We start from the raw sequence: 25,129 nt of genomic DNA on the forward strand, positions 1-25,129 counted from the left end.
CGACACATAATAGTCTTAATGAAGTATATTATAATTAGACTCCTTCAGAGTTTGAAATAAAAATAACAATCACAGCAAACGGTACTAGTACAGCAATGTATTGTAAACGTTTATAGGAAACGCGAAACGTTTACCATCAAAGGAATCAATATGCTTATTTGGTTTAAAAAGTATAGTTACATCTCAAGTCCAAAGAGGTAGATAATTGAAATAAATTAATATTCTCAAATTTTAAAGCAAACTTTTTGTTCGCAGATCTTCAGATTATCAGAAGATGTTTTAGACCAAATCGTTCAATACGACGGCGAAATTCAGTCATCGACTGTGGTTGCGGTGTATCTTCAGAAGACCCCTGTGTTCCTTAGCCTTTATAAGAAATATTGTCTAGGATTGAAAAGAGCTGACTGCGTTTTGGTAGGTTTTAATGGTGCTTCGTTTGACTGTATCGTTTGAGAAACAAAATCTAAGCTATTTTTTGCTAATCACTCCCAGATGAACTGACATCAAAACAATTTTGTATTCGAAGGATAATTAGAACGATATTATTCGTATTTACTATTAGTTTTATCTGTTATTAGGTAAAGAAATCAAAGGACCCAAGCGGTGCATTCTCTCGGTTCTGCACGAGCCCACCCATACCCCGAAGAAGGCCTGACATCACGTCTCTAGTACATAAACCCTTAGAACAGTTCCGGGAGTTGTTGAGGTTGATGAGATCGGCCGCAGCGGCAGGCGGAGCGGGGCCTTATGATCAGTTAGAAAAGAAACAGCTACAAGTTATTGTTGAGCAGTTACAGGTTAGTACAATTCGTAGGTAAAAGGTAGGTAAATTAGAAATGTTTTACAATACATAAATAAATATTATATTTATGAAATAAAGTCTTTTGTTACGTTTTGGGAAGCTAACTATGAAATTTGGCATGCATATACTATTCAGGAAAGAGTATATAGATATTTAGATATATAAAATATATATATATATAAGGATAACATGGATATGGAGTATATCCTGATTAATCAAACAAAGTTATAACTAAAAATTGGTATATATAATTATATATTTTATTTCAATAAACATAATAACAACATTTCTATGTCCAATTAAAACTTCTTCTATTATGTTTCGAATGTAATCAGCCGGGAAAAACTCGAAAGAATCTCTAGAGTTACTTTTAAATTCTTGTATCGTACAAAATAATTTAAAAATTTAAGGGGATGTTCATGATGTCTTCCTGTTATCCCTCATCAGGAGCATAAGGCTCTTAAAAGGAACTTCCGTTTATAATGCACATATTTAACACGTTCCACTTATTCCCAGCTGAGAATACTGATTGATTGGCCACTTAGTTTATAACTATACCAAACAAAATTAGGCCAGCATGGTAATACCAAGCTTTTAGGAACAAGACCTGTATCCAATAATGGAATGTCAATGAGTTATTAAAATCATATTATACAATAATAGATCTTCATACATAATATTGTCCACAACCACTGAGTTTTATATAGGTACTTATTGACACTGTTATATTTCAGAGTGGTTATCAAGACGTAACTGCTGGTTCAGGTTTGATGGGTTTAGCTGGTGACGGTAAACCGTTGCTTTCTGTCGCTGATCTTGAGAGTCGACTAGTGTTCACTAGGTGTAAGGTAATTATTATTTCAGTTACAAACTTATTATTAGTATTTAAAATTATAAAGTGAAATCATTTATCCATTTAGACTTTTCAAATAATTAATATCAGAACACAATATCATATTTGTAACGTTCAAAAGGTGATGTCTAAAAATTCAACATCTAATAAATAGTATATATATTTTTTAAATCATTTATCACAGATGAAGATGATGAATTATGGATGATGACAGATGGATGAATAAATAATCTGATAATTTCATCTTCTTTCCAGCCGTTCGTCCTAAGCACGGCTGGTCGACAATGGATTTTTGGAGGCGAGTTGTCGAGAGTTGAGGGCCGAGCAGTGAGGCCGTACTGGGCGCTACTATTTAGTGATCTTTTACTCTTCGCCACCGTGTCCAGAGACAGAGTACTGTTCGTCACAGAAGAGCCTGTCGCATTAGCAACCGTATCTGAAGCACAATTCAATGTTAGAAAAAAAGGTTAGACCGGGATATTTTAACGTATTTATAAAAAAAACCGAACCCTATTAATTGTATATGTATTTAGTACCTTAATATATATGTAATAGCATTTTCGAAATACCATAAATAATAAAGATGATAAAAAATCTTACAAAAGCAAATTTAACAAATTATTACCTATTAGAACTAATCCAAACATCTATATTTTTATCGAATATAAAATAGACCATTATTCTCAGATGAATCGTTGTACTTTAATTATAAAGAATAATTTATAAATAATAAAAATGTGTTAGGATTACTAGTTAATTCCGACCTTAGTTATTGTAATTTTATACCTGCTAATCTAAAAAACATTTTCAGCAACGGAATTCCGCTTAATACTTGGGCGTGCGGGAGGTGAGAGTCCACTAGTGTCGTGTGCTCCTCGGACACCTGGACGAACACGCACCGTCATCCTACGAGCGCCTTCGATAGACCTAAAAGCAGTGTGGCAGAGTTTACTTCAAAGACAAATGTAAGTTAAAGCTTTTGAAAAAATCATATAACCTATTCCTTTTCTTGTAAAAAGTATTACATATTATTATTTTATGTCCACAGATATCGAGCTCATACGATGACAGGAACACCGCTCGGGTCACCGCTAGACTCACCGGACCCACAGCTCACCTTCTCCCTAGCGACCCTCGACTCACAGCAACGCCAGGTATCTGCGTCCAGCATCCAACGGCACTCGAGCCTGGCTCTTCTCCCAGCCAGCTCGTACCGGTCCCACCTAAACATGCTCATAGAAGAACGCCCAGAAAAGGAAGTCAGAGTCAGTTTTGATGTCCGAACCAACTCTAATTCCCCAACCCCTCTGCCTGTTAGAGGCCCATTAAGCACGGTGTGGAGAACGGCTCCAACGCCTGAGACACCTTCAGCTAATCTTTCACCGGCTGATTCTCAAACGTTCTCTTCGCATTTTGTGTCTTCCTCCAGTATAGAAAAGAATGAAGAACCGCCGACATCACCAAGTGCTCAACTCACGCCGGATGGAGGTGATGATTATTCAGAATCCTCCCCTTGCTGTCGATGGGAATCTTTTGAAGCAGATCTAGCATTAGCAGACCTTGATGTCGATCCTTCCTATAAACATGCTGTAGAAGAACGCATCTTTTTACCGGATGACCCCCTTCTGCCCCGAATGGCACTGCCAGAAAGGCCTACTCCCCCAGCTTATTTAGAACTTTGATCTGCGGAGTCAGATCCGGAGTTAGCGGAGTCTTGCTATCCCCGGACATGTGGAAACAAATGGAGATAGGGATAGGATTTCACGGCCTACTCTATCTTGACCTTTTATGGTGTGTTCTAGTAGCCCTGTGGTTCGATAGCTGATGTTTAGGACAGTTGGCCTACTGATACTTAAAATCAGTAGATATGCAAAGCTTTCGTCGTGTAGACTGGCCGAATAAACGGCGCGAGCAAAATTTGTTGGATTGTTATAAATTTGCTTATAGTTGAGATTAAGGTTGTGGTAATACATTTTTTGAGAGACATATTTTCGAACATTAGCAGTATTGAAATGAGATCTCGGTATTTTGATTATATGATAGAAAATTAATAATAAGTCTGATACCCACTTATGATATTACAGTGTTCTAGTAATATGTATGATTATGACCTAAAAAAAATTAAACGAGTGTTTTTAACAGAGTAAATTCATAGAACTGAAATATAACCACAAATGGGGTAATTAGAGGTACAAGTTGCTTAAGGTAAATAAATGTATGCCAATACTTAACATTTTACAAATAGAAATCTGTGTCAAAATTGTAACTGTAGGGTACCAACCATGTTCAACATAGCTAGTTATATTAAATACTGCAAACATAGCTCGTTTTTTCAAAATACGTTCGCTTCTTAAGTCTTCCGTCCTCTCTTATAATGTATTTTGATGCGTTTTATCTGTTAACGAAGTTTCGAATATTTTTCCAATTAACTTCTGCTTCCTTTTAAATATGTAATGGAACAAGCAATTGATTTTGTACACCATTCAAGATATTAATGTTGTAAAGCATGAAACTGACTCGTTTTTAAATCTGTACATAAACAGTTACCTTGTACAGGTCATGTGGATATTTGGCGATCAGCTTCCAACGCAATACTATGTAGACTTCATCGTAGAATTACACAAAGTTTATTTTTTTTGTTTTGACGCTTCTTATGTTGAACGCACTTATCGCCATTAGAATATGTGTCTACAATGAAAAATGGTAGTTGGTGTAAAATTTAATGTTAAATGATTTAGCAATTGCTTCTTATCTTACATATATACATTTATATTCTTACCTATATAAATTAATATTATAGATGATTCAGTATGTCATGTTTTGCAATTGATGATTAAGAATGTTTAGATGAAACTATTCGCTAGCATCGCAAAATGTTCACATAACCTAATTCGCGGGTTTTTAAACATGTATGTGACCTCCATTTTTTACTGAACAAATTCGTAGTTAGAATCAATAATTTTCGATGTCTTTGGCTGTGTGTAAATTTTAAATATAGTCTAAATAGATTACGAGAGAAAAAAATTATAATTTTGAGAAGGTATTTTACTTATTACCCTGGGTTCTTTGTAACATGCAAATGGACTAAAATTAATATATAAATTTGGATGTTTATGTTTAGATCGAAACAGTATATTTCTAATTATCCGTAAATAAAGAGATTTTGTCAATGGAGATATCTTTTTTCATTTCATCACATAATTAGAATTACGATTTTGCGACGCTAACGAGATCTGTTGTGACAAGCCACCAGTAAATACTAACAAGCTACCATTTTTCTATGTATCCATTCTAACGTACGTCTATTTGTTTAATTTATTAAAATACTAGTACATATTGATTATATAAAATATGCTACAGTTTCGTATACTGTTGAAAATAATATCATTATGTTTAACAACAAGTACATCTCTGAAGTCAACAATTTAGGCATAACTAATGTCAAATTCATAATTCCATGAAAGTAACTTTGATTAACATCAAATAAAATATTATTTAAGATTAATTTCTGTTACGTCGCATCTAGCATATAATTTATTTAATAAATATAGCACACAATATTCTATAAATATTTATTTCTCAAGAATGATTCAAATAACAATTTTGAGGAGGAGGTGAGTAACGATATTGAATAATACGTGTGATATAAATATTTAAAAATTTGAAGCTGATCGAAATATCCACAGAGATATACAATTTAATATATTTTTTGTTTTATATATTTTGACCACCCCTTCTTATCCCGTGGGTGTCGTAAGAGCTGACTAAGGAAGGTTGCCGATCTGCCGGCCAAGCGTGGCAACTACTGACAAAACCCCCCAAGGGGAGACATATGTTCAACAGTGGACAGTTAAAGACTGATATGATGATGATGATGATGAGTTAATTCTTCATCCGTCAGACGAGACGTAGCTCAGCGGAAACTCAGACTGGTGCAGGAGGCAGTGCGACTGAAGGTGCTAGAAGTACTAGAAGTAGAGGCTCCACGCTACATCTGCAAAGATGGATGACCCAGTTACCTGAAGCTGAGGAAATGGACCCCCCAGAACCTGATATGGAGGCAAGCAAAATTGTTAAATAAATTATAGCAGTATAAATAGAAGACTATAGTCAACTTATAGTTATTAACTTTACTGTTTGGACGAAAAACAAATGAAACAACAAATTTTGTAGTATATGGATATTGAAAAATATGAGTAAATATACTACAAAATTTTTTCGAAATTTATTTTTATAATCTTATAATTTATTTTGTAGATGTGGAGCGTAGAAGAATTAAGGAAAAGGTCCAAAGAACTGAATCTTTTAGAAGTTGCTGACCTCGTAACGAACAATAATGAAAATAAAGGCCCAGCAGGGGGTGAAAAAAAAGAAAATGAACGTAGTCCGTCGAAAAGTAGTAATTCAGGAAGTCAGGTATTTGAAGTAGTTACATAAAAGGTAATATTCGATAACTGTATTAAATTTACATGTAATAAATTATTATATATTTTTTCAGATAACAGTAAGAACCAGTCCAGTAGTGGTAGACACTATACCGGTTTGCAGACAGTGCCACAAAAAGTGCTTATCTAAACCCAACAGTCCTTTAGTGTCACAAAAAGATCCACTTTTGCCAACGAAACAAAAAACAACACCCTCGCCACAAAATTCTAACTCAAACAAAAGTTCTAACAGTGCGTGTAGTTCGAACTGTGGTAATCGTAAGCCAAGAAACTTTAGTCATTTAGAGCGTAAAGGTGCTATGAAATTACGTCCTGAGGATGCCCCTACGGCAGCCTTAAAAGTGATAGACTCTATTGAGCAAAGCCAAAAAATGTTGAAATCAACATCATATGATTTAAAAACAGATTCTCCAATTTTAAATAGGTCTACGACCAGCGTCCATTCTAAAAATAAAACAAAAAGTCAATTGGAATTAAGGAAAGAGTCTTACAGATCACCGAGTCCATCTTCTAGTAGTAGAAATAATAGTCCTCTTTCTACTAGTCATACTACTTGTAGCTCAATGGTTTTTAATTCTAGTTCTAATGATTTAAGAATGTCGAATTCTAATATTGCTAATCAAGTGCAATGTGTTATAGCACAAGAAAAAATCTTGAATGAAGTTAAGTGTGTAGAGAGTATAACATTGTCTAAGCATAGAGTATCATCTACAAATTATCCATCACCGGCGTCTGTAAGAAAAGAACAAATAACTAGAAAAAAGGCAGAGAATGTGCTTAATAAAGTATTAGGAATGAATATTATTACAAAAAGAGAAAATCTTGGCACATGTCTTAAAACATCGTCAGTTTTTTTGTCAGATGACTCAATACATGAGGATGACAACGATTTCAAAATAGAAAGAGGTATAAGAAGATCTCCAAAAATGGGTATATCAGCTGTTAGTAAAATGAATGGAGATATAAATAGGAAGACTGAAAAAATTGAAGATGTAAATGCTAACACAAATGTGAATGATATAGGATCAGATGATGATTTAGAATTAGGACCGCTAATGCTGATGGGCTTATCGGCCATTAATCCAGCAGCCCATCTTATGCGAGTTGAACCATTCAAGAGATCATCATTAGCGAGTGCAAATAATGTGTCAAGACCAGGAAGTCTTGGTTCTGCTAAGTCGGAATCTCCTGTCCCTAATATAGCCGTTGTACCTCCAACGCCAGATTATAGTACCACAAACAATAAGACTGTAAGTTGTTTGTCATATTTTATGAATGGTTGTTCAAACTCTATAATAATTAAACTATATTCCTTGCATTAACTTTATTTGCTTCAGGATACCTTCATAGACGATTCACCTGATTCCCCAGATGTACCAGATGACCTTCCTTATGTATCTCTCAAAAGGTTTGCTATTATCACAATTTTTATTTCGAAGATGTATCTAGGTACTTCGTTACAGAAATTCTATTTAATTTCAACTACTTCAAAAGGAGGTTCTCAATTCGATTGCCTTTTTATTACATTTATTTTATGCTATGCAATTTCTTCACTAACTATGAATTGATTTTAATAACCTTAATCGAAATGGTGCTTCGTCAATACGGTCCTATATTTAAGTTATGTAAATTAAAGTCAATATTCTATTTAAACCAACTTCAAAGTGGAGGTTCTCAATTCGACTGCATTTTTATTGTAATTACTTTGGAAAAATGTTACGCAACATCTTCGACATTTCTAAACCAATTTTGATTATTTTTGTAATCGATTGGATTCAGTTGGTTATTCTTATATTAATTTTGTTATTATTGTCATCTACGTGTTTTTTTTTTTTTGTGATCAAAATTTTTAGTTATTAATGTTTAATAATCACTATGTGCACACGTATAGGTATGGCACGATGTCGAGCCTCGAGAGGCTACCTTCTGATGAGACTGACGATGGTAATGTAAGACTGACCACACAAGAACCGGAAACATCAAAAGCTTATAACCCAGGTAAACCATTTAATCATGACTTTGTTTTTATAATATGAGATGATTTACTAAAATTACATTTTTGTTTTAAAGTATCTGGAGCAGCTGGTGGAATCATGGGATGGACAGCACGAGCAGGATCATTCGTTGTTGAGAAAATGAACATATTCAGTTACACAGAAAGTGTGCCTAACTCTTCCATAGCACACAAGCAACCGTCCTTCTTAGAAAGGTTAGTGGTTTTTGTACTTTTCATAGTTATTATGTTCTACTGTTAATTAATATTTTCAGTTATTTTACATGAAAAATATATTATACTCTCAAGGTATATTGTATCTTGCTATTACATTTAGATAACATATTATATTTATAAAGTCCATTGAAACGTTTTTTCCTACATTTTTCTTATATTTTTCAATATTATTAAATATAATAAATATAACAACAACAACCCAATTAAATATATATCTTTAAAATATTACAACAGTCAGATCCTCATGAAATATTACGAAGAATTTGGCTTAAATTGATTAAGAGTTTTCATTTATTTTACATACAATTTCACGGGACTCAGTTTATTACCTAAGTAAATAAAAAGGACTTGTATTCTATTATATTTGGTGTAATATATATTTTTCCTTTTACTAAATAGGGGGATTTCATCAGGAAAGGACATAACAAAAACGCGATAAGTATGTGTGGATTGGAACATTTCGGTTTTCAATATTAATTAAAATAGCATTATTGAGTTAAAAACATTAGACAAATAGTCGTTTTTATTTAGATTTTCTAAATATAAAAAATAATCCTAGTTTAGAATACATAATATATATAATAAATTTATTATTCATGCTATACAAATAAAATTTATATAGTAATTATGTAGAATATGTAAACTGTCAATAATTTAGTCTTTAATTTTATATTAACGAATAGAAGTTATCTTGTATTTAAATTTATCACGTCTCTGTTATTTTTTAATTATTATTTTAGAAAACGTAAATCACATTCCTTAGATACAATAGAAGTCTTAACTATTAACGGTAATATTCATAAATAATATATATATATAAACGATATACCTCTAAGTAGATTAATATAGATACCTATCCTGTGTTTCACATCAAAAAATTTTCAAATAGTTTTTTCACTATTTGCTCTAAAAATATTGTATTTTTCAATTCAAAATTTTTTACATAAATACAAAAATATTATATTTTCAATTAGCTACAATAGTTTCTCTGCGTAATACTTACTCTGCGTCGATGTGTTGATCACTTACTTAACTTCATTTTAGCCTTTATTTCTATTAAAATAATTTTAAAAATGTATGAATATAATAGTATTTTAGTCAAATTATTGTTTTGTTATATAATTAAAACCATAGTTGTAGATTTTTTTTAAATTTATTTAAACTAACCGTGAAATTAATAGTGACTTCTTACAAGTTTTATAAATTAGATGATCATAGACAATTACGTTTCACTGCGTTCAGTTATCTTTATTGCATTAAGTTTCTTAGACATCACTATTAATATTTTCATCACTAACGATAGATGTCTAGGCGTGAGTGACTGGAAATCAGCTCTTGGAACTGAAGAGGGCACAGCAGAAACTGGGGAAGGAAGTGGCGCCAGTGGAGAAGAAGCTTGGGGAACTCCATCCTCTGGAGACCTTTCTGACAATCTTCCTGACTCTGATCATGGAACATTATCGGTATGCATTTTTAATTATAAATATATATTCCTTTTTGTACTTAATGTAACGTACACTTTAGACAGAGCAAACAAATCTTCGTGCTTACCGCCTACCTGTAAATTTTTATTAAATGGAAAAATGCCAAGATCATTTAATGAGTATTGTTTAACTGCTTGACTGTTACCACTATTCTTACATTACACTTTCTATTTAAACTCACCATATGCTACAGTCCTTTTTTGTAGTTAAAAAGGCAAATTCTTCAGTTTAACTCTTTTTATTTTGCAAAATAATATATATCTTGATGTAAGTACATCAAAAATTAGTTACATGATCTTTACTTTACTTATAGTTATACTTTTTTAATACCTTATCCCATGTGAACTGAAATCTCCTCATCTTTCCAGTCACCAACAAAGTCGTCGTCATCATACGCTGGCGACGATGATACAGAGCTAATGATGGATGAACTATTAATGGCGCCGACGATAACTGGACCTACCACGTTGAGACCACTACTACCAAGGTTACTATCTATTATAGTATCATTTATAGATTTTTATATCAAGACTGTTGATTAAGAGTTTGCCGATCGATAAGAATTCGAACCTTAGTTTTTCAACGTCTTAAATGTAAAATAAAGTTACTTAAGATAAGTTTGATATATTCTACCTCTTGATCTACGATCTCGTGGTAATTGCTTTATATATGATCAAACATATTCTCGATAGTCTTATTAATATTTCCTGTATATATTATATAGTTATTTACATTGCCTGTTGTTGTAGCACTTAAGGTTCAAAAATGTTTTTGCTTGATCTGTTTTAGAAAATCAAATGACACGTCTTCTTACTACATTGTTTTATTGCGAATTGAAATAACAATCCTTTTTTACTAGTACTTATAAAACATTAGGTGACGGCGTGTAGTATGTTTGTGTGCGTAAAGTATGGATATAAGGTATACCCGAATGAATTGGTGTGTGGACTGTTTGTTAAGATTACATAATACCTTTGTTTATCTTAATAAAAAACATACTATAAATAACTACAACACCTGTGATAAATTCTTTAAAAACTCATACTAACACAAAATCGTAAATATAGGGACGTTTTCAGAAGAAGGCTAGAACCTCTTTTAGAAGAAGAATGCTCAGACAGTGGAAGTGAAGACAACAAGCAAACACCTACTAACTCTGACGACCAGGTGAATATTTTCTCTGAACAATAAATTATTATGAAATTAAGCAAAATGATACTTAGATACTACTGTTTCTGATTGCAAAGTAAAATTTGTAGAGTACCATTAATATTTGCAATAAAGTTATTATGATACAGATAATTAATGTATGATAATATCATCTGTTAATGGACCAGGATATGTACAGATTTTTAGATTTAGTCAATTAAAAACGTTCATGGTGTAAATATTAAAATAATACTTGAAAATTATTATTATTAAATTTGACAGATGTTATTACCTAGCTGTTTCAAATGTATCTATGTTTGAATATTCTCATAGCATGCCAATAACCACATAAACAATATATAAATATTGTTGATTCAAGCATGCTAGTTGCATGAAATTATATTAATTACTATATATGTTTATTATTATTGAATTTAGATTCAGTTTGGAGTTCGCCGTCTTTGAAATAAAAAAATATGAATCCGTATAAATTATTAGTAGTTTAATTTAATTAACTTTCAAGTTTCCTTGCCATCATTTTATAAAAGTCCCAATTTATAAATTATATCTTTAAAGAGAAAATACTTCATCGAGCTAAGATCTCGTTTTACTGTAATGTTCGCGAATTTTAAACTTTCTGCTTTTCTACAAAGGCTCAATTTCCAGTCACTTACAAAATTGATACATCGATCTAAGCAAGGGTTATTGGCATATCCCGGTCGGTGTCGCGTAGCCCGTAGCTAGGTATAATCTCACATTGTGACTGGTCCGCTGGTTGCGGCGCTTGGCGCAGGGCAGCGCGCGTGGCCTCTATGCTGACGACTGCTGCGACGCGCCGCACCGGCCGCCCTCTGCTTCAGAGCCAGGTGAGTTACCTTGACGATGTTTGCACTGCTGATACAATATTACTCCCCATCCATTGACTCACCTTGATCGTTGTCAAAATCATATTACCTTGTCTTGATAAAAATACTATGTATAATACAAATCACTTTTCCATTCATTTCATGTATTCACACAATTTACATTAATGTCAATGACGATTATAAAATGATAAAAAAAATATTTAATGGAACATTAAAAAAAAAACAACAAAACATTTATAAGTTGTTAAATAATATTACAATTGAATTTACGAATATGGTGATACAATTGTAAACATATAATTAATTACCTTATAAGGAATAAATCAGGAGTCACTCTGTAACATCATATACTAACAAAAATACATGTTGACAGAAAAATGGACAGCTTGACTAAGATACAAAGGTGAGAAAGACGAAAAATGTCCACAATCACATTTGAAAATGAATATAAAATATATTAAACATTTTATGAATACTGCACGATGCATGTATGTCTAAATATGGGACAAAAGAACACAAATGTTAATTTTAGTATACGTTACGTGCCCTTAAAATTTGTTGTATTTTAGCACGAATTTCTTTCGTTTGTAGACGTTGCACCTCACCCGTACCCTTTCGTTAATGTAATTAATTACATTATGATTAATTTGAATTATTTAAAATATTATAACATTTATAATATGAACAAACGGAATACATAGTATAATATCGTCACTCCATTTCAATATAATGTACAGGTAATATACACATACCTAAAAAACTACTGATGCCACTGATTCACAGATCTAGACTTAAAAATTTGTACTAAAGATTAGATTATTCGCAGAAGCAGGGGGCGAGGGTGCGGGCGCCGCTCAAACTGTTGGAGAGGAGCACGATGGTGGCGCCGCGTCCGAGCTGAGTCCAGAACGGACACCCACCAACGAGGCGCCTTCGACGCCCTTACAATCTGGTCAGTGGCTTTCATTAAAACACTGAACTTATGAGACGTATCACATGATAGTGTAACAATTCTGTTACAGAATAAAACTCGTTGAAATTTTTGATTTAACAGCCTCATTGTAACATATATCTACCAATTCATAAACTACTAAAATAACTGAGAGCAAAGATTAGACACACGGCACGATGTATATGGCTGAACTCTGTTGTCTCTGTAATATGTAAATTATTTATGTTTATTTTATATTTTACATGGAAGCTTCAAAAGAGTGTGTGGAGGTGCGTGCCGGTGCTGGTGCAGGTCGTCGGGGCTCAGCCAGCTCGGCCAGCACGCCCTCCACACTCGAGCGTACCACAATCCACAATCCCACGCACAATCAAATGTCTCTAGGTACGTGTTCTATACTAACCATTCCTTCTTGTATTAGCCTTCTAGTTCTTCCTTATTTATAATTCTAGTTTTATAACAAAGCAATTCATTAATATAATTAACAGAATATGGCACTACATACAGCACTATAATATGGGCCTTTATAATAAAGGTACAAAATGGTACGTACAAATTTTGAAGGCCAGTCACACGCTAGTTTTCATCGAGTGGACCGTCAGCTCGTTTACTTCTATACAATACTTGATTCTTCATTTATCGATTCCAAATATGCTATTAAATCGAAATATCTATTTAACAAGTGCCCCAAAGCTATTGCATATGGGTCAAATGCAGTATTTGCTGAATTTAAGGTCTTATTTCTTCGTTATCTAATTTTTAAAAAGTCATCATGAAATCTCGTAACAGCCTTTACTATAGTACGCGTGACCGAGATAAAAGTACCTAACCTGTACCAACATATTTTAAAAGAAGATTCTTTTGGATGGATAAAGGTCCGTCCCTTATAATACTTAACAAACTTAATAATTTGTTAATCTGTTACGGCGCTAAGAGATACCAAACAAACTTACTTTCACATTAATAATATTAATAAGTATTTATGAGAAATATTAATTAATATTTACCAAACAGGGCAGCTTTAAATGATCGTTTATCTCGTTTAAATTTTTAAAGATCTTTAATCAAAATTTCAAGTTAAAATGTAAAATATTGACTCATTGCAGCTTCGGAGCCAGCAGCTCCCGAGGAATCTTCACAACCAGAAGAGAAGCCGCCGACACCGGAGCGTCTCAGCCCTCGAGCAGAAATGAGGCTAGCGCTAGATCAGGGGAAGGACATGCTAGTAGATCAGGAGGCGTCTTGGGTAGAATACCATTATTATACATTACAGTATAAAAAACCTTATTGTTACTTTCACAGACGTAGTTTAAGGGGAAGGGATGGGGAAGCAAAATAAAAAAATGAGTATTCGATTATGGGCAAAGATATATCCAACAGTTCATATGCGCCCTTTTAAGGAGCTAGACGTCCCCCTCCCTCTCCCTGGAGTTCTTAAATATGCGAATGGTTACTCTGATACTTCGGAGAAAAATGAAAATATATGAAAGTGTCTGATACATTAAGTGTAGATTCTGAATTACCAGGATAAGAATCGGATAAGAAGGCAGCCTAGAACTTTGTATTAACTAAGTTTCGGATAAGTCCGATTTTGATATATTGTTTTTTAAAGAAACAAACTCTTAAATTAGTTACGTCAACTAGGATGGCGGGTCCGACCCCTGGTCGTTTCGCGCGGCGTGCCAGAGATCGCTGCTGCGGCGGGTGGCGAGCGCCGACGCGGTGACTCTGTGCCGCGCGCACCCGCGCCGCACCGTCCCGCATACTACTTCGCGCAATTCTGTATATGCTTGGAAACGTAAGTTGTTTCTATATTTATATACTTACTAAAACAAAGGTAAACAACTTTTACAGTACGAGGTCTGTCCGGAAAGTTCGTATAAAAGTGTTCTGGAATGCGAGAAAGAGGAGTGGGGAGGCCAGGTAAGCGCAGGACCCCTTCCTTATGTCCCTAACGCTGACCGCCGCGGTGCGAACTGGCTTGTCACGCCATCTGTGAAGTTACCTCTTAACGAAACCCCGTCGGCATGGAACCCGCTTCCGTTGAAGAGCAGCGCGTCGTAATCAAGTTTCTCTCGAAACTCGGCAAGAATGGCCGTGAAATTTTTGCCGATCTCAGAACAGTTTATGGGGATGATGCTGTGAAGGAACCAACCGTCCACAAGTGGCTAAAAAGATTCAGAGAGGGCCGAGAAAGAGTTCGATGTTCGGGGGATTGTCCATCAAGAATTCGTCCCTCCAGGCCAGACAGTTGATGGAAAATTCTACGTCGATGTGCTCAGACGCCTCAAAGCTCGTGTGGCACGAGTTCGTCCAGAATTGGCGCGAGAGGGGCGTTGGATTCTTCACCACGACAATGCCCCTGCCCACACCTCTCTTGTTGTCCGTGAGTTTTTGAGTAAAAATTCCATTACGGTGACCGAACACCCCCCCTATTCGCCGGATTTGGCCCCGTGTGACTTCTTCTTGTTCCCAAAAACCAAATTGGTACTTCGGGGGCGGCATTTGGGGGACATAAATGAGATAAAAAAAGCTACGACGGGGCAGCTGAGAAACCTACAACCAGAGGACTTTCAAGGAGCCTTATCACAGTGGAAACGGCGTTGGCACAAGTGCATTATGTCACAGGGGGAGTACTTTGAAGGGGATAAAATTGATTTACCTGAATAATTGTAAAATAAAATTTTTAAAAAACTTTTAACGTACTTTCCGGACACCTCGTATTTATGATAATTACATAATTAAGTATTACACTAATCTACAAAATTTGCAGTTGTAATATCGAATTCTTAGATAACGTTGTAATAAATTCTCAGGTTATACATTTTCTCACTATCATTTAGAAATCCAGTAGTACCTGCGCGCGAAAATTTGTTTAAGGATCATGTGTAACATAAATATAAATAGTTCCAGAAAGCGAGAAACTTATGGAGATGGAGCAACTGGCACGAGCGGAAGTTCAGACGATGCGTTCGCGGACGCGCTCTCTATGCCAGAACGGGAAGATGTAAGTATCTAAAAACAGTTTTTAAATAACGTATAAAAGTACCTAATGAAACACAAAGTACATCAATGTATGAACTCTATTAGCGGATAAAGTCTTTTGTTTTTACGAAGAAATGATTTATATAATTGTACTATCCATATGGAATCCAACATTTTCAAAAAAGAACTAAAAATATCATTTTTTAATTCGTTAAATCATGGAAGTTCCTACACACGAATTTTACGAAATTCTATCATCGAGTCCATCCTACAGAATGGGTTTCCTACGTCGTCGCGCATCATCCGATAGCCCCCGCCGCTCGCCGTTGTTCCCCGCTGTATCGGTAGGTGCGGGGGGGACAGTAGGGGCGGGCGCGGGGGGCGCGGGCCGCCCGTTCTCACCGCGCCGCACGACCGTGAGCAACAACGGCTATTACAAGATATGCTTTGTCAATGGCTATGTGTGAATGCACCCGCACATACACTAGCTTATTGTGCCAATCAGCTGGATTTAAACGTTCCACGGAAGTTTTTTCAATACAATTTGTATTTTATTTTATGTCCAGTTTTATTATTATAAAATATACAAATAATTATAATTCCAATACTTAATTCAAACTACATCGAATAATCGGTAATTAAATTAGGTTTATCTTTGTCATCTACTTTAAATCTGCAGTTTCCACGTCCCAAAAAGATATTTACATACCTGTTCATAATTACCCATCTAAATCATTGATTATTTTATTTTAATATATAATCAAATGGCCATAAATCTTTATGAAAAAACTTCCAAAGTGAATTAACATATTTATATACAGCACAATCTGGAAAGTATTGTTGAGAAGAAAATCAAACATTGTACTTTAAAAACAAAAATAACTGAGGAAATTAAAAAAAAAAGTAAAATAAATAGTACTTAAGGAAATATTTAAAATATTAAGTTTTTCACATCTCGACACTGCCTTTAATTGTTGAAGTATTTTTAAAAGGCTAGTATTTATAAATGGAGATTGAAGAACGTCTTTTTATGCAATAAAATGAAGGAAGCTCGTCAACAATAAATACGTAGTAAAGATGGCGTAAAAAGTAGTTTTTTATATAAAATATAGGTATACTTGACGAAAAGTAGTGAGATTGTGTGTAAAATTAATAGTCAATGTATTTTGGCCAATAAAATTGCCTTCTTAAAATTCAAAATTGTAGAATTTTGATTGTCATTGTTAAATTACTATTATAACATTTCTAGGTGAAAATGTTTTTAAAGATATTATCTTTGCTTATATTCCTAATAACTTATTCTCATATTTCGTAAGGTTGTTATTCGTCATGTAACTCGGCACTGAATAACTTGATGTCAATTGTTCTACATTTTCTAATGGACTGTAGTCTTAATGTTTAAATCCAGCTTCTAAAATTATGCTAAATTCCTTGTTTTTGTTGGTTGTTGAACTGATCTGTCCATTTTAATTGGAACGAATGTTCTTGAAAATATATTTTTACCAAAAATTCATTGCGCTTTTCATTCTTCATCCTGCAGCTAAAGCCTTCCAAGTTACTTCACAACACTCCCCTATTATTTTATCGCTAATACAATATCTACGCTCCACTCTCTATATGTATATTTAGTTTCGCTAATACTTTTGTAATTTTCTAATTAGTTTTTTTTAATTTGGATTGTATACTCGTACAATGTCATCACAATAAGTTCACTAAAATCATGCGAAACACGCTGAAATTAAGTATCGATCGGTATAAATTATTCGAGCAACACTATTATTATTATCACAATTATATACCATAGCGTATGTTTAATGTTCTTGCAGGAGAAACAATTCGAGAAAAGATTCTGGAAACAAGTAACTAGAAGACGTCAATCTTGTGGCTCAATAAGCCAAATATAATGAGGAACCTAGTTTTACTAAAAAATAATCGTACGAAGTGTTCATGCCTTTACTAATTTCTATAGATGAATTAAATGAAAAGCTAAAATTAGAGACTGTAACTAAAACTTACATTCAACCTGTGTCTCGTTTACATAGTTTTAATTTAACTGCCAATCTAGATCAATTAGAAATGTTTTTTTTTAAATATAAACAAACACCAATAACAAATACAACTGAAAACTATATTTGTAAACAAAAATGTGATGTTTCAAATCAACGAGACGGTTGCCAAATAATGCCAGAGGTATTGCAAAGAAATGCCAAATAATTTGACGAAAAGGGACCTGTCCAATTTACTTCATATCGTAGTTAGATAAAATCAATATTGCTCGTATCACATTTGATAGAAGTACGATATTAGATGTATTAACAGATAGAACTCCAACTACTAATATTAGTGTACATAAATATCAAAAGAGCGGTTTAAAGTTTCTCGAAGTAGCTGTACAGTATAACATAAAATGCCTATTAATTAACTAGGTAGTATATTTATTTTTACTGAAGCTTAATAGAGTGTAATCTTGACTGTGTACAATAGTGACAATGTTTTAGCAACTTGTTAAATGCTATTTAGGTTTATTAACAGATGACTTGTAAATTGTTTTGTCATATACGATTATTGTAAAATAAATAAATCTGATTATAAATAATAATGTCTTACGTCCATTTTTTCTATTTTTTAAAATGATAAACGCTTAAAATTTTAAGTAGCACGAATTGCGACGGATTTATATAAAATAAGTTAAATTTGAAATTAAAGGGATGCTTTTATTGTCGTATTACTTAGATGAATTTAATTCGCAAATATTTTCATGTATGTTTGTAGATACATCTGAGAAATGTATTGATAAAACGAATTTATTAACTTTTAATTGTAATTTTAACCACAAATTTATTTGTATGATTCCTCGTTGTTTCGAATATTTCAATAAAACTTCTTAAATTTCCAGACGTTTTCTTTGTACGAATCCTAATAATCGAGATCTAATGAAAGGAAGTAATAAAAATACACCATAAAATTGTTAAAGTACGTATATTTCAAATATCAAAATCCATGCAATCCTTTTGTAAGTACATCATATTCTATTTCCACATGTTATGTGTGTAACATTATTATGTAAATTTCGTATAGCACCTGTTTTGTATTCTCTAACTAATCTGAGACAACAAGATATTTAAATTTTAACAATTTATAAAGATCTATTTTTAGAAGCATTTATCTAATCCTTTAGTCAGTTCCAAAGATCCTTCTTAATTTAAAATACAATAAAACTAGTAGAAAATTTTTAGAATTCAGTAAGTATTTATTTGCGAATACATTCTTAAAAAGTAAACAGGAATTAATAATTTATAATATGAATCACTGAATCCATAATTATTAAATAATTTATAAATTCATATTGTCCCAGATTAAAAATTCGTAATAAACTATTAAAAGTTAGTTGAGCACACTTGCACATCCCCATCGCCATATAACCCTCTCTACCAGCACATAGCAATCAAGGCAAGAATCTATTAGCATTGTATAAAAACAAAAATCGGCTACTTTCTTATATGTATAATATATAAAAAAATATATATGTATAAAAGTATACCGACCACATGAGCATGTGTATCTTGCCTCGGCTGCTAGGTTTTTATACATCCCGATTTTACTTAAAAACACAATTAGTATATACAATTTATAATTATTTAAAAGCAATTATTTGACAGATTCAAATATATAAAATATAAGAAAAAAATATATATACGTTACATACGTGATTGGATTTTCAATTTAAAATAGTAAAATGATGGTTTTATTCATTTATATAAAAATATTATGAAGTATAATATATATGTACCTACATGAACTATTTTAAATTTTATTAAACTTATTCCGTATTTTGTAATACATATATTTATATATTATGTACCTTATATAGTACCTACCTAAGACTGGTGACATAATCTTCACAATATATTTTTACACGGTATTTTTAATGAAATATATAGCTATATTCACATAGCGACTATAAGGAATAAAAAATTTATGTTAGGAAGCAATATAAAAATTTATTTTGGCACAATGTTAGTTTAAAATAAACTATTAAAATTTGCATTATTATATATCGATGTTATACTATTCTTATATATCTAAGATAATTAGTTGACCTTTCGTATTGCTAAAATATTTCCCTTAATAAGTATTTATATCATTATAATTTATTGGAAGCGTTTCAGATTTTTTTCTTGATAGATTTTGTATATTATATTTATTTTTTTATTAGCAAAAATATTAATATTCCTAAAGGTGACTGTAATATAATATATGTACTTTAATATAATAAATGAAACATGTAGTTTCATTTATTATATTAAAGTACATATATTTTCATTAAGTAATTCAAAACTAACAAATATATTTCTGTTAAAAACTTTTGTTGTTATGTAATATAATGAAAAATATTCTCAAATACAAAATGCACTTATACAATGTATATCTGTCAAATTTTACACACAATTATAATAATTAACCATAGATTAAGAATGCTACCTACATCATTTACATAGGTTTCTCTATCTACGATTTCCACAGTGGCATATTATTGTCATAGAAGGCAGTGACGTTTATCACCTAGGCAGTGATATTTATGCTTCTGAACATACGTCAGCAAGACCGTGTATAATATCGATTATTAGTAATAATCAATAGCACGATAGGTGCATCACTAACACTCGTTTACTCCGTAGTGCCTCTAAATGGCGCTACTTAATTTTGTATATCGATTATTGTGAGCTATCAATCACTAATAACTAGACTCACAGTCACCTTCCAATCAATAATATCCTAAAATTGATAAAGATTTATAAGGACAAACATGTTTTGATAATTCTACTAAATATGCTATTCCGATAGGAATATTTTGGATCATTAATTGTGAATCTAGTCGTTACTGATCGAAATTATGAGCACTTAAATAAAAGAATAATAATAGGCGTTCCAATTGGTACCCACTTAAATGAATTTGTCTTAATTCAAAATGTCCGGATATTTTATTCGCGCCATTCCTTCGTTGCTTGGAACGTGCGTACTTCGGATGACGTGAACGTAGTGAGTCCTTGTGGTCCTGAAATATAACATATTAACCCAATTACATATTTTGATTAGTTAAATTTTGGAGATAGAGTTCAGTGGAGAGAGCTGGAGGAAGCCTATGCCAGGAAGTACACCGAATTGAGAGATATATTATAATAAATAGAAAGGGCTGCCCAGCCCTCGATCTTTAACTTCCCTTAGTCGTCTCATATGACGGATGGCCTATTTTATGCCGGGAGCACGCGGTTACCCCAAAAAACTATATTTTTGTAATAAAGCTTACCTCTGACCCGTCGGCCGGGGGTGGGCGTGACGTCCCCGTCGGGGGCGGTCCACTGCTCCACCACCTCGGTAGCCGAGCGTGCTAACGACGGCTGGCTCACCGACCGGTGCAGTGAGTGCCGGCCCCATGATCTGTGTACACAGTGACTTACTTCATCCACTATTTTCCTTGAATGAAATTTGACTCAAAAAGGAAAGATTTGATTGTTACTTTGTAATAGATAATATCAAAAATTACGTAACTAATTTTAAACCTAACTTCTTTCAACTATAACCGAGAAGCTATATTATTAATAAATAACATAGTCTATATGCTGTATGTATCAGCCGTCAACTGTCCACTAATGAACATAGTCTTTCCCAAAACGCCCCTTGGGAAGGAGAAAAGGGGTTGTTAGCAATGGAATTTAACGGCCCCATTGCTAGCAATATGCCCTATCGGCCCATCGGTGGTCGACCTATATATATAGGTCGACCTCCGCGTGGTCCCCCCTGGAAACTCATCCTCATCTATTATCCTTCACTGGTACCCCGCTGGTGTATACCGATAGCACGGGTGGCGTTACCACTCCAATATCACCCATAAAAAAAAAACGCCCCTTGGTTTTGCCAATAGTTACTACGCTTGGCAGACGGGTTGGCAACCACAGTTTAGCTTTTAATAATGTTTTAAGAGGGACGCTGCTGCCCATCCCTCCAGTATAAGCTCCCTCAGTCACCTCTTATAACACCCACGGGAAAGGAATGGGTGGCCTACTCTATGCTAGGACCTGCATGGCTATATATTATTTTCAAACAATTAGAGATACCCGCAAAATTTACAATAATGTAACCAAAGGTATTAAAAAGTCATTATTTGGCGTGCATACGTAAAATAATTTACTACGTGTTTATAGTAGGTACTCATCACTATTCACAAAGAAGTCCATGAGTCTACATATCTAACTACTACAGTTAACTCAGAACAACCGTCTTTTGGGCAAATTAATCAATCAAAATGGGGGTACAATCGATAGATGATGACATTCGTGTCATGATATTAATCTTTATCCAAGTAAACCAGCGCTGAACGCACATCAGTCCAGCAAAAGCTGAGTTTGTACCTATTCCCAGACATACAGGTACTTCACAATGTATTTATTAATATATGTACAGTGGTACCTCGACATACGAGTTTAATACGTTCCGTGACCTTGCTTGTATGGGGGGAAAGGAATTGTTAGTAATGGAGACTGAGAATCCTATTGCTAGCAATATACCCAACCAGATCGACCTCCTCCCTGGTCCGAGGTTCTCCCTGGAAACTATCATGGTTAATTCCTGATGAATTCATCATGATGGGCTAACTGACCTGTTTTCATTCTCATCTATCACCCATCACTGGTGCTCCGCCAGCGTATCCCGTTAGCGCAGGCGGGGTTACCATACCATTTTCACCCAGTAAAAAAAAACCTTGCTCGTATGTCAAATTTGTCGTATCTCAAAGCAATTTTCGCTATTGAAATTAATTGAAAGCCATTATTTCGTACTCTCATAAAACAACCTCAGTTGTTTTTGTTAAGTGTTAGTCTGAGGTGGAAGAAATTGTTATACACCAAAATCCAACCCGCATGTTGGGGTCGTGTGCAGCGGTGCTGTGTGCGATTCCTCATATTTCAAATCTTGCTCTCATCTCAAAGCAAAATATCGGTCGCTCGGCGACTCATATCTCAAAACACTTGTATATTAGGGCACTCGTATATCGAGGCACCATTGTACTACTAACATTATAATTATTGTACTATTTCGTAAAAAATGGCGATCCTTTTTGATAGCAAAAAGCAAAAGTGACTTACTGGCTCTGATGGAAGGGGTGTTCAGTGTCGCTGTCGTCGTCATAGTACCGGCCAAGTTGTGTACCAGCCGATACTTCGGAATGTGTGTCTGCTTGTTCGCGAGCATAGTCCACCATCATCTCAGACATTGATCTGAAAAATAATCAATTTAAATCGTCCTCATATCAGCCGTTAACTAACACCGCTGAACATAGGCCTTCCCCCATAAAAGGAGTTTTACCAGTAGTTGTTACGCTTGGCAGGTGGCTTGACAACCGCAATTAGGCTTTTAGAGATATTTTAAGAAAAATACCACTGCTTATCTCTCTACCATTAAGTTCACTAAGTCTTTCGACACCCACGGGAAAAGAAGGGGTGGCCTATTCTATGCCGGAGCGGCACGACCATTTACGGCAAACAATTTAATTAGCTGCTCATAATTGTACAGTTTTTTTTGACGATAGGTTCTCGGGTGGTCTTAGCTGATCCAATAAAATATAGTAGTAAGACCAGAGATTAAACGTGATTACTCAGAAGCTTCATCATTGTCCTAAAAAACCTAAAGACGGTATTTTTCCGGGGATACAGAAGTTGAAACAGCGTTCCGCTGCTTGGCATTTGGCACTAAATCACGAACCACTTCATGATTGTGAGGAGTTTCTACAACACATTGGCCTTGACTATGTCGTAGTAAAAGAGATAAGGCAAGAAGGTTCCATTGATTAGGCAAATATTTTTTAAGCGAATTTCATCCAATGACAATTATTGACTCTCAGTTTTGAATAGAAATTACACGATTTTTAAGTAGTAGGTACTGCTACAGTACCACCAAATGTTTTCAGTGGTATCGATGGTGATGTTCCTGACTATAGGTCAATGATTAAAACTTTGCATAAGATTAACTAAGTTTGTTGCTTGCTTGTCATTCTAAGTTTCATAGAGAAAATAGAAGAAAACTATACATATATACTCTTTCTTGTTTGCTCCACAAGATTACAATAGTAAACTTATTATAAATATAAACAGTTACAAGAAACAATTACACTGAGAAAGCAATGGGCAGCCTTATTGCTAAGAGCGATCTCTTCCAGCCAACCTTTGGATGGAGACGAGTAATTATAAAATGTTTGGAGGCACGAAACTCTGTTCGTTTTCTAAATACATATAGGGATATGCATATGCACAATGTGAATATATAACTGTATATAAAAAGATGGATGACCTCATGTCGACGTGATCGCTACGATAGGAGGAACGGCGCGACCGCTGCGGCTCCCGCAGCGAGGTGGCGTCGCTATCGTACTCATACAGGGTCGGCAGTGAGCTCCGTCGTGATCGCGAGTCCCACTCGCTCTTCTTTCGGTACCGATTCTAATATAATCAAGTTTGTACGTTAAATTTTGAACTAAGCCTGGTCTAGATAGGCCAAGTTAACCTTAAAAATAATCATATCAGTCATTATCCGTCCACTGCTGAAGATACGTCTTCCCCATAGACTGTCATAAGGAACAGGACCGTTCCTTATGGCAATTTACCATAAAGGGGATTTTGCCAATAATCGCCACGCTTGGCAGGCGGATTGGCATTATGTTGGTTTGTGATCATTTTAGGTCCATGTTCTTTTGTAAAAGATATTCCATTTCTCTAGTGGAATACTCTGTTAATACAATAATACTGATGGTTTTATCCTATAAACCCAATCAAAGCTGATGGCCAAAACACCGTCAGCTTAGCGTAGCGAGGTGCGATTCGCAGACGACCGTACAGACGCCGAGTTCAAGCACTCCACGGCAGTACGTCGACGGAATGAAAAATCTTTAGCGCATAGCTATTAGAAGAAATAGTTTAGAATTCAAATTAAAAAAAGCAATTCGGACTGAGGAATTTTTAATCTAATTCCTTGCAACATTGAAAAAGAAAGCGTGTTTTGATTTAAAAATAAATAAGTGTTAGATTGAAGTTCGCCAAATGACAATTTAGCTGAATATCGATTCTATATCTATATAATCTAAGCATAGACCATATTAGCCTTTCCCAAAGTGGACGATAACGCCCCCTTGTGGGCACTGCAGACCTAAAGGTAAGAGACCCAGAAAAAAATGGGGGCGTTGTGTAGAGGCTTGGGGGCGATTTGTTGATTTTGAAGTAATAAGTAGGTGAAAAAATGGGGACGCTAAAAAAATTATTCTCAAAGTAAGCAGTAAACAAAATAAGTTTAAAAACCCCTGGACTATATAATATTTAC

The 25,129-nt window shown here is 34.2% G+C and overlaps 2 protein-coding genes across 14 annotated transcripts in view; one reads left to right on the top strand and one right to left on the bottom strand.

The window, feature by feature from the left end:
• The window catches only part of LOC113522879 (uncharacterized), a 76,627-nt gene extending 57,978 nt beyond the window's left edge, over positions 1–18,649 (top strand). For 2 of the 11 annotated variants that reach the window (XM_031913831.2, XM_031913833.2), the window contains exons 10-32: positions 256–414; positions 579–797; positions 1,537–1,650; positions 1,911–2,121; positions 2,467–2,620; positions 2,704–2,809; positions 5,557–5,715; positions 5,913–6,071; positions 6,154–7,350; positions 7,438–7,508; positions 7,992–8,098; positions 8,171–8,309; positions 9,634–9,793; positions 10,183–10,301; positions 10,882–10,981; positions 11,757–11,829; positions 12,656–12,781; positions 13,031–13,162; positions 13,885–14,024; positions 14,423–14,576; positions 15,686–15,785; positions 16,038–16,179; positions 17,590–18,648. In XM_031913831.2, coding sequence (XP_031769691.2) covers positions 256–414; positions 579–797; positions 1,537–1,650; positions 1,911–2,121; positions 2,467–2,620; positions 2,704–2,809; positions 5,557–5,715; positions 5,913–6,071; positions 6,154–7,350; positions 7,438–7,508; positions 7,992–8,098; positions 8,171–8,309; positions 9,634–9,793; positions 10,183–10,301; positions 10,882–10,981; positions 11,757–11,829; positions 12,656–12,781; positions 13,031–13,162; positions 13,885–14,024; positions 14,423–14,576; positions 15,686–15,785; positions 16,038–16,179; positions 17,590–17,667 — 4,119 coding nt within the window. In that variant the 3' untranslated portion in view covers positions 17,668–18,648. Of the gene's footprint in view, positions 1–255; positions 415–578; positions 798–1,536; positions 1,651–1,910; positions 2,122–2,466; positions 2,621–2,703; positions 2,810–5,556; positions 5,716–5,912; positions 6,072–6,153; positions 7,351–7,437; positions 7,509–7,991; positions 8,099–8,170; positions 8,310–8,729; positions 8,770–9,633; positions 9,794–10,182; positions 10,302–10,881; positions 10,982–11,756; positions 11,830–12,655; positions 12,782–13,030; positions 13,163–13,884; positions 14,025–14,422; positions 14,577–15,685; positions 15,786–16,037; positions 16,180–17,589 lie in introns of those variants that run through there. The other 9 variants (XM_052901822.1, XM_026908720.3, XM_031913832.2 and 6 more) reach the window with 9 other exon arrangements.
• Positions 18,650–18,723: 74 nt separating this feature from the next.
• Positions 18,724–25,129, bottom strand: part of LOC113522448 (uncharacterized) — a 127,251-nt gene continuing 120,845 nt past the window's right edge. For all 3 annotated transcript variants that reach the window (XM_026908127.3, XM_026908125.3, XM_052901824.1), the window contains 4 exons: positions 24,107–24,255; positions 22,906–23,037; positions 21,072–21,202; positions 18,724–20,819 (listed from right to left, as the gene is read on the bottom strand). In XM_026908127.3, the coding sequence (XP_026763928.2) occupies positions 20,746–20,819; positions 21,072–21,202; positions 22,906–23,037; positions 24,107–24,255 (486 nt within the window). In that variant the 3' untranslated portion in view covers positions 18,724–20,745. The remainder of the gene's footprint in view (positions 20,820–21,071; positions 21,203–22,905; positions 23,038–24,106; positions 24,256–25,129) is intronic.

Source organism: Galleria mellonella, unplaced genomic scaffold, assembly GCF_026898425.1.
Source record: "Galleria mellonella isolate WM207_F2 unplaced genomic scaffold, CSIRO_AGI_GalMel_v1 utg803, whole genome shotgun sequence".
Classification (NCBI taxonomy): Eukaryota; Metazoa; Arthropoda; class Insecta; order Lepidoptera; family Pyralidae; genus Galleria; species Galleria mellonella.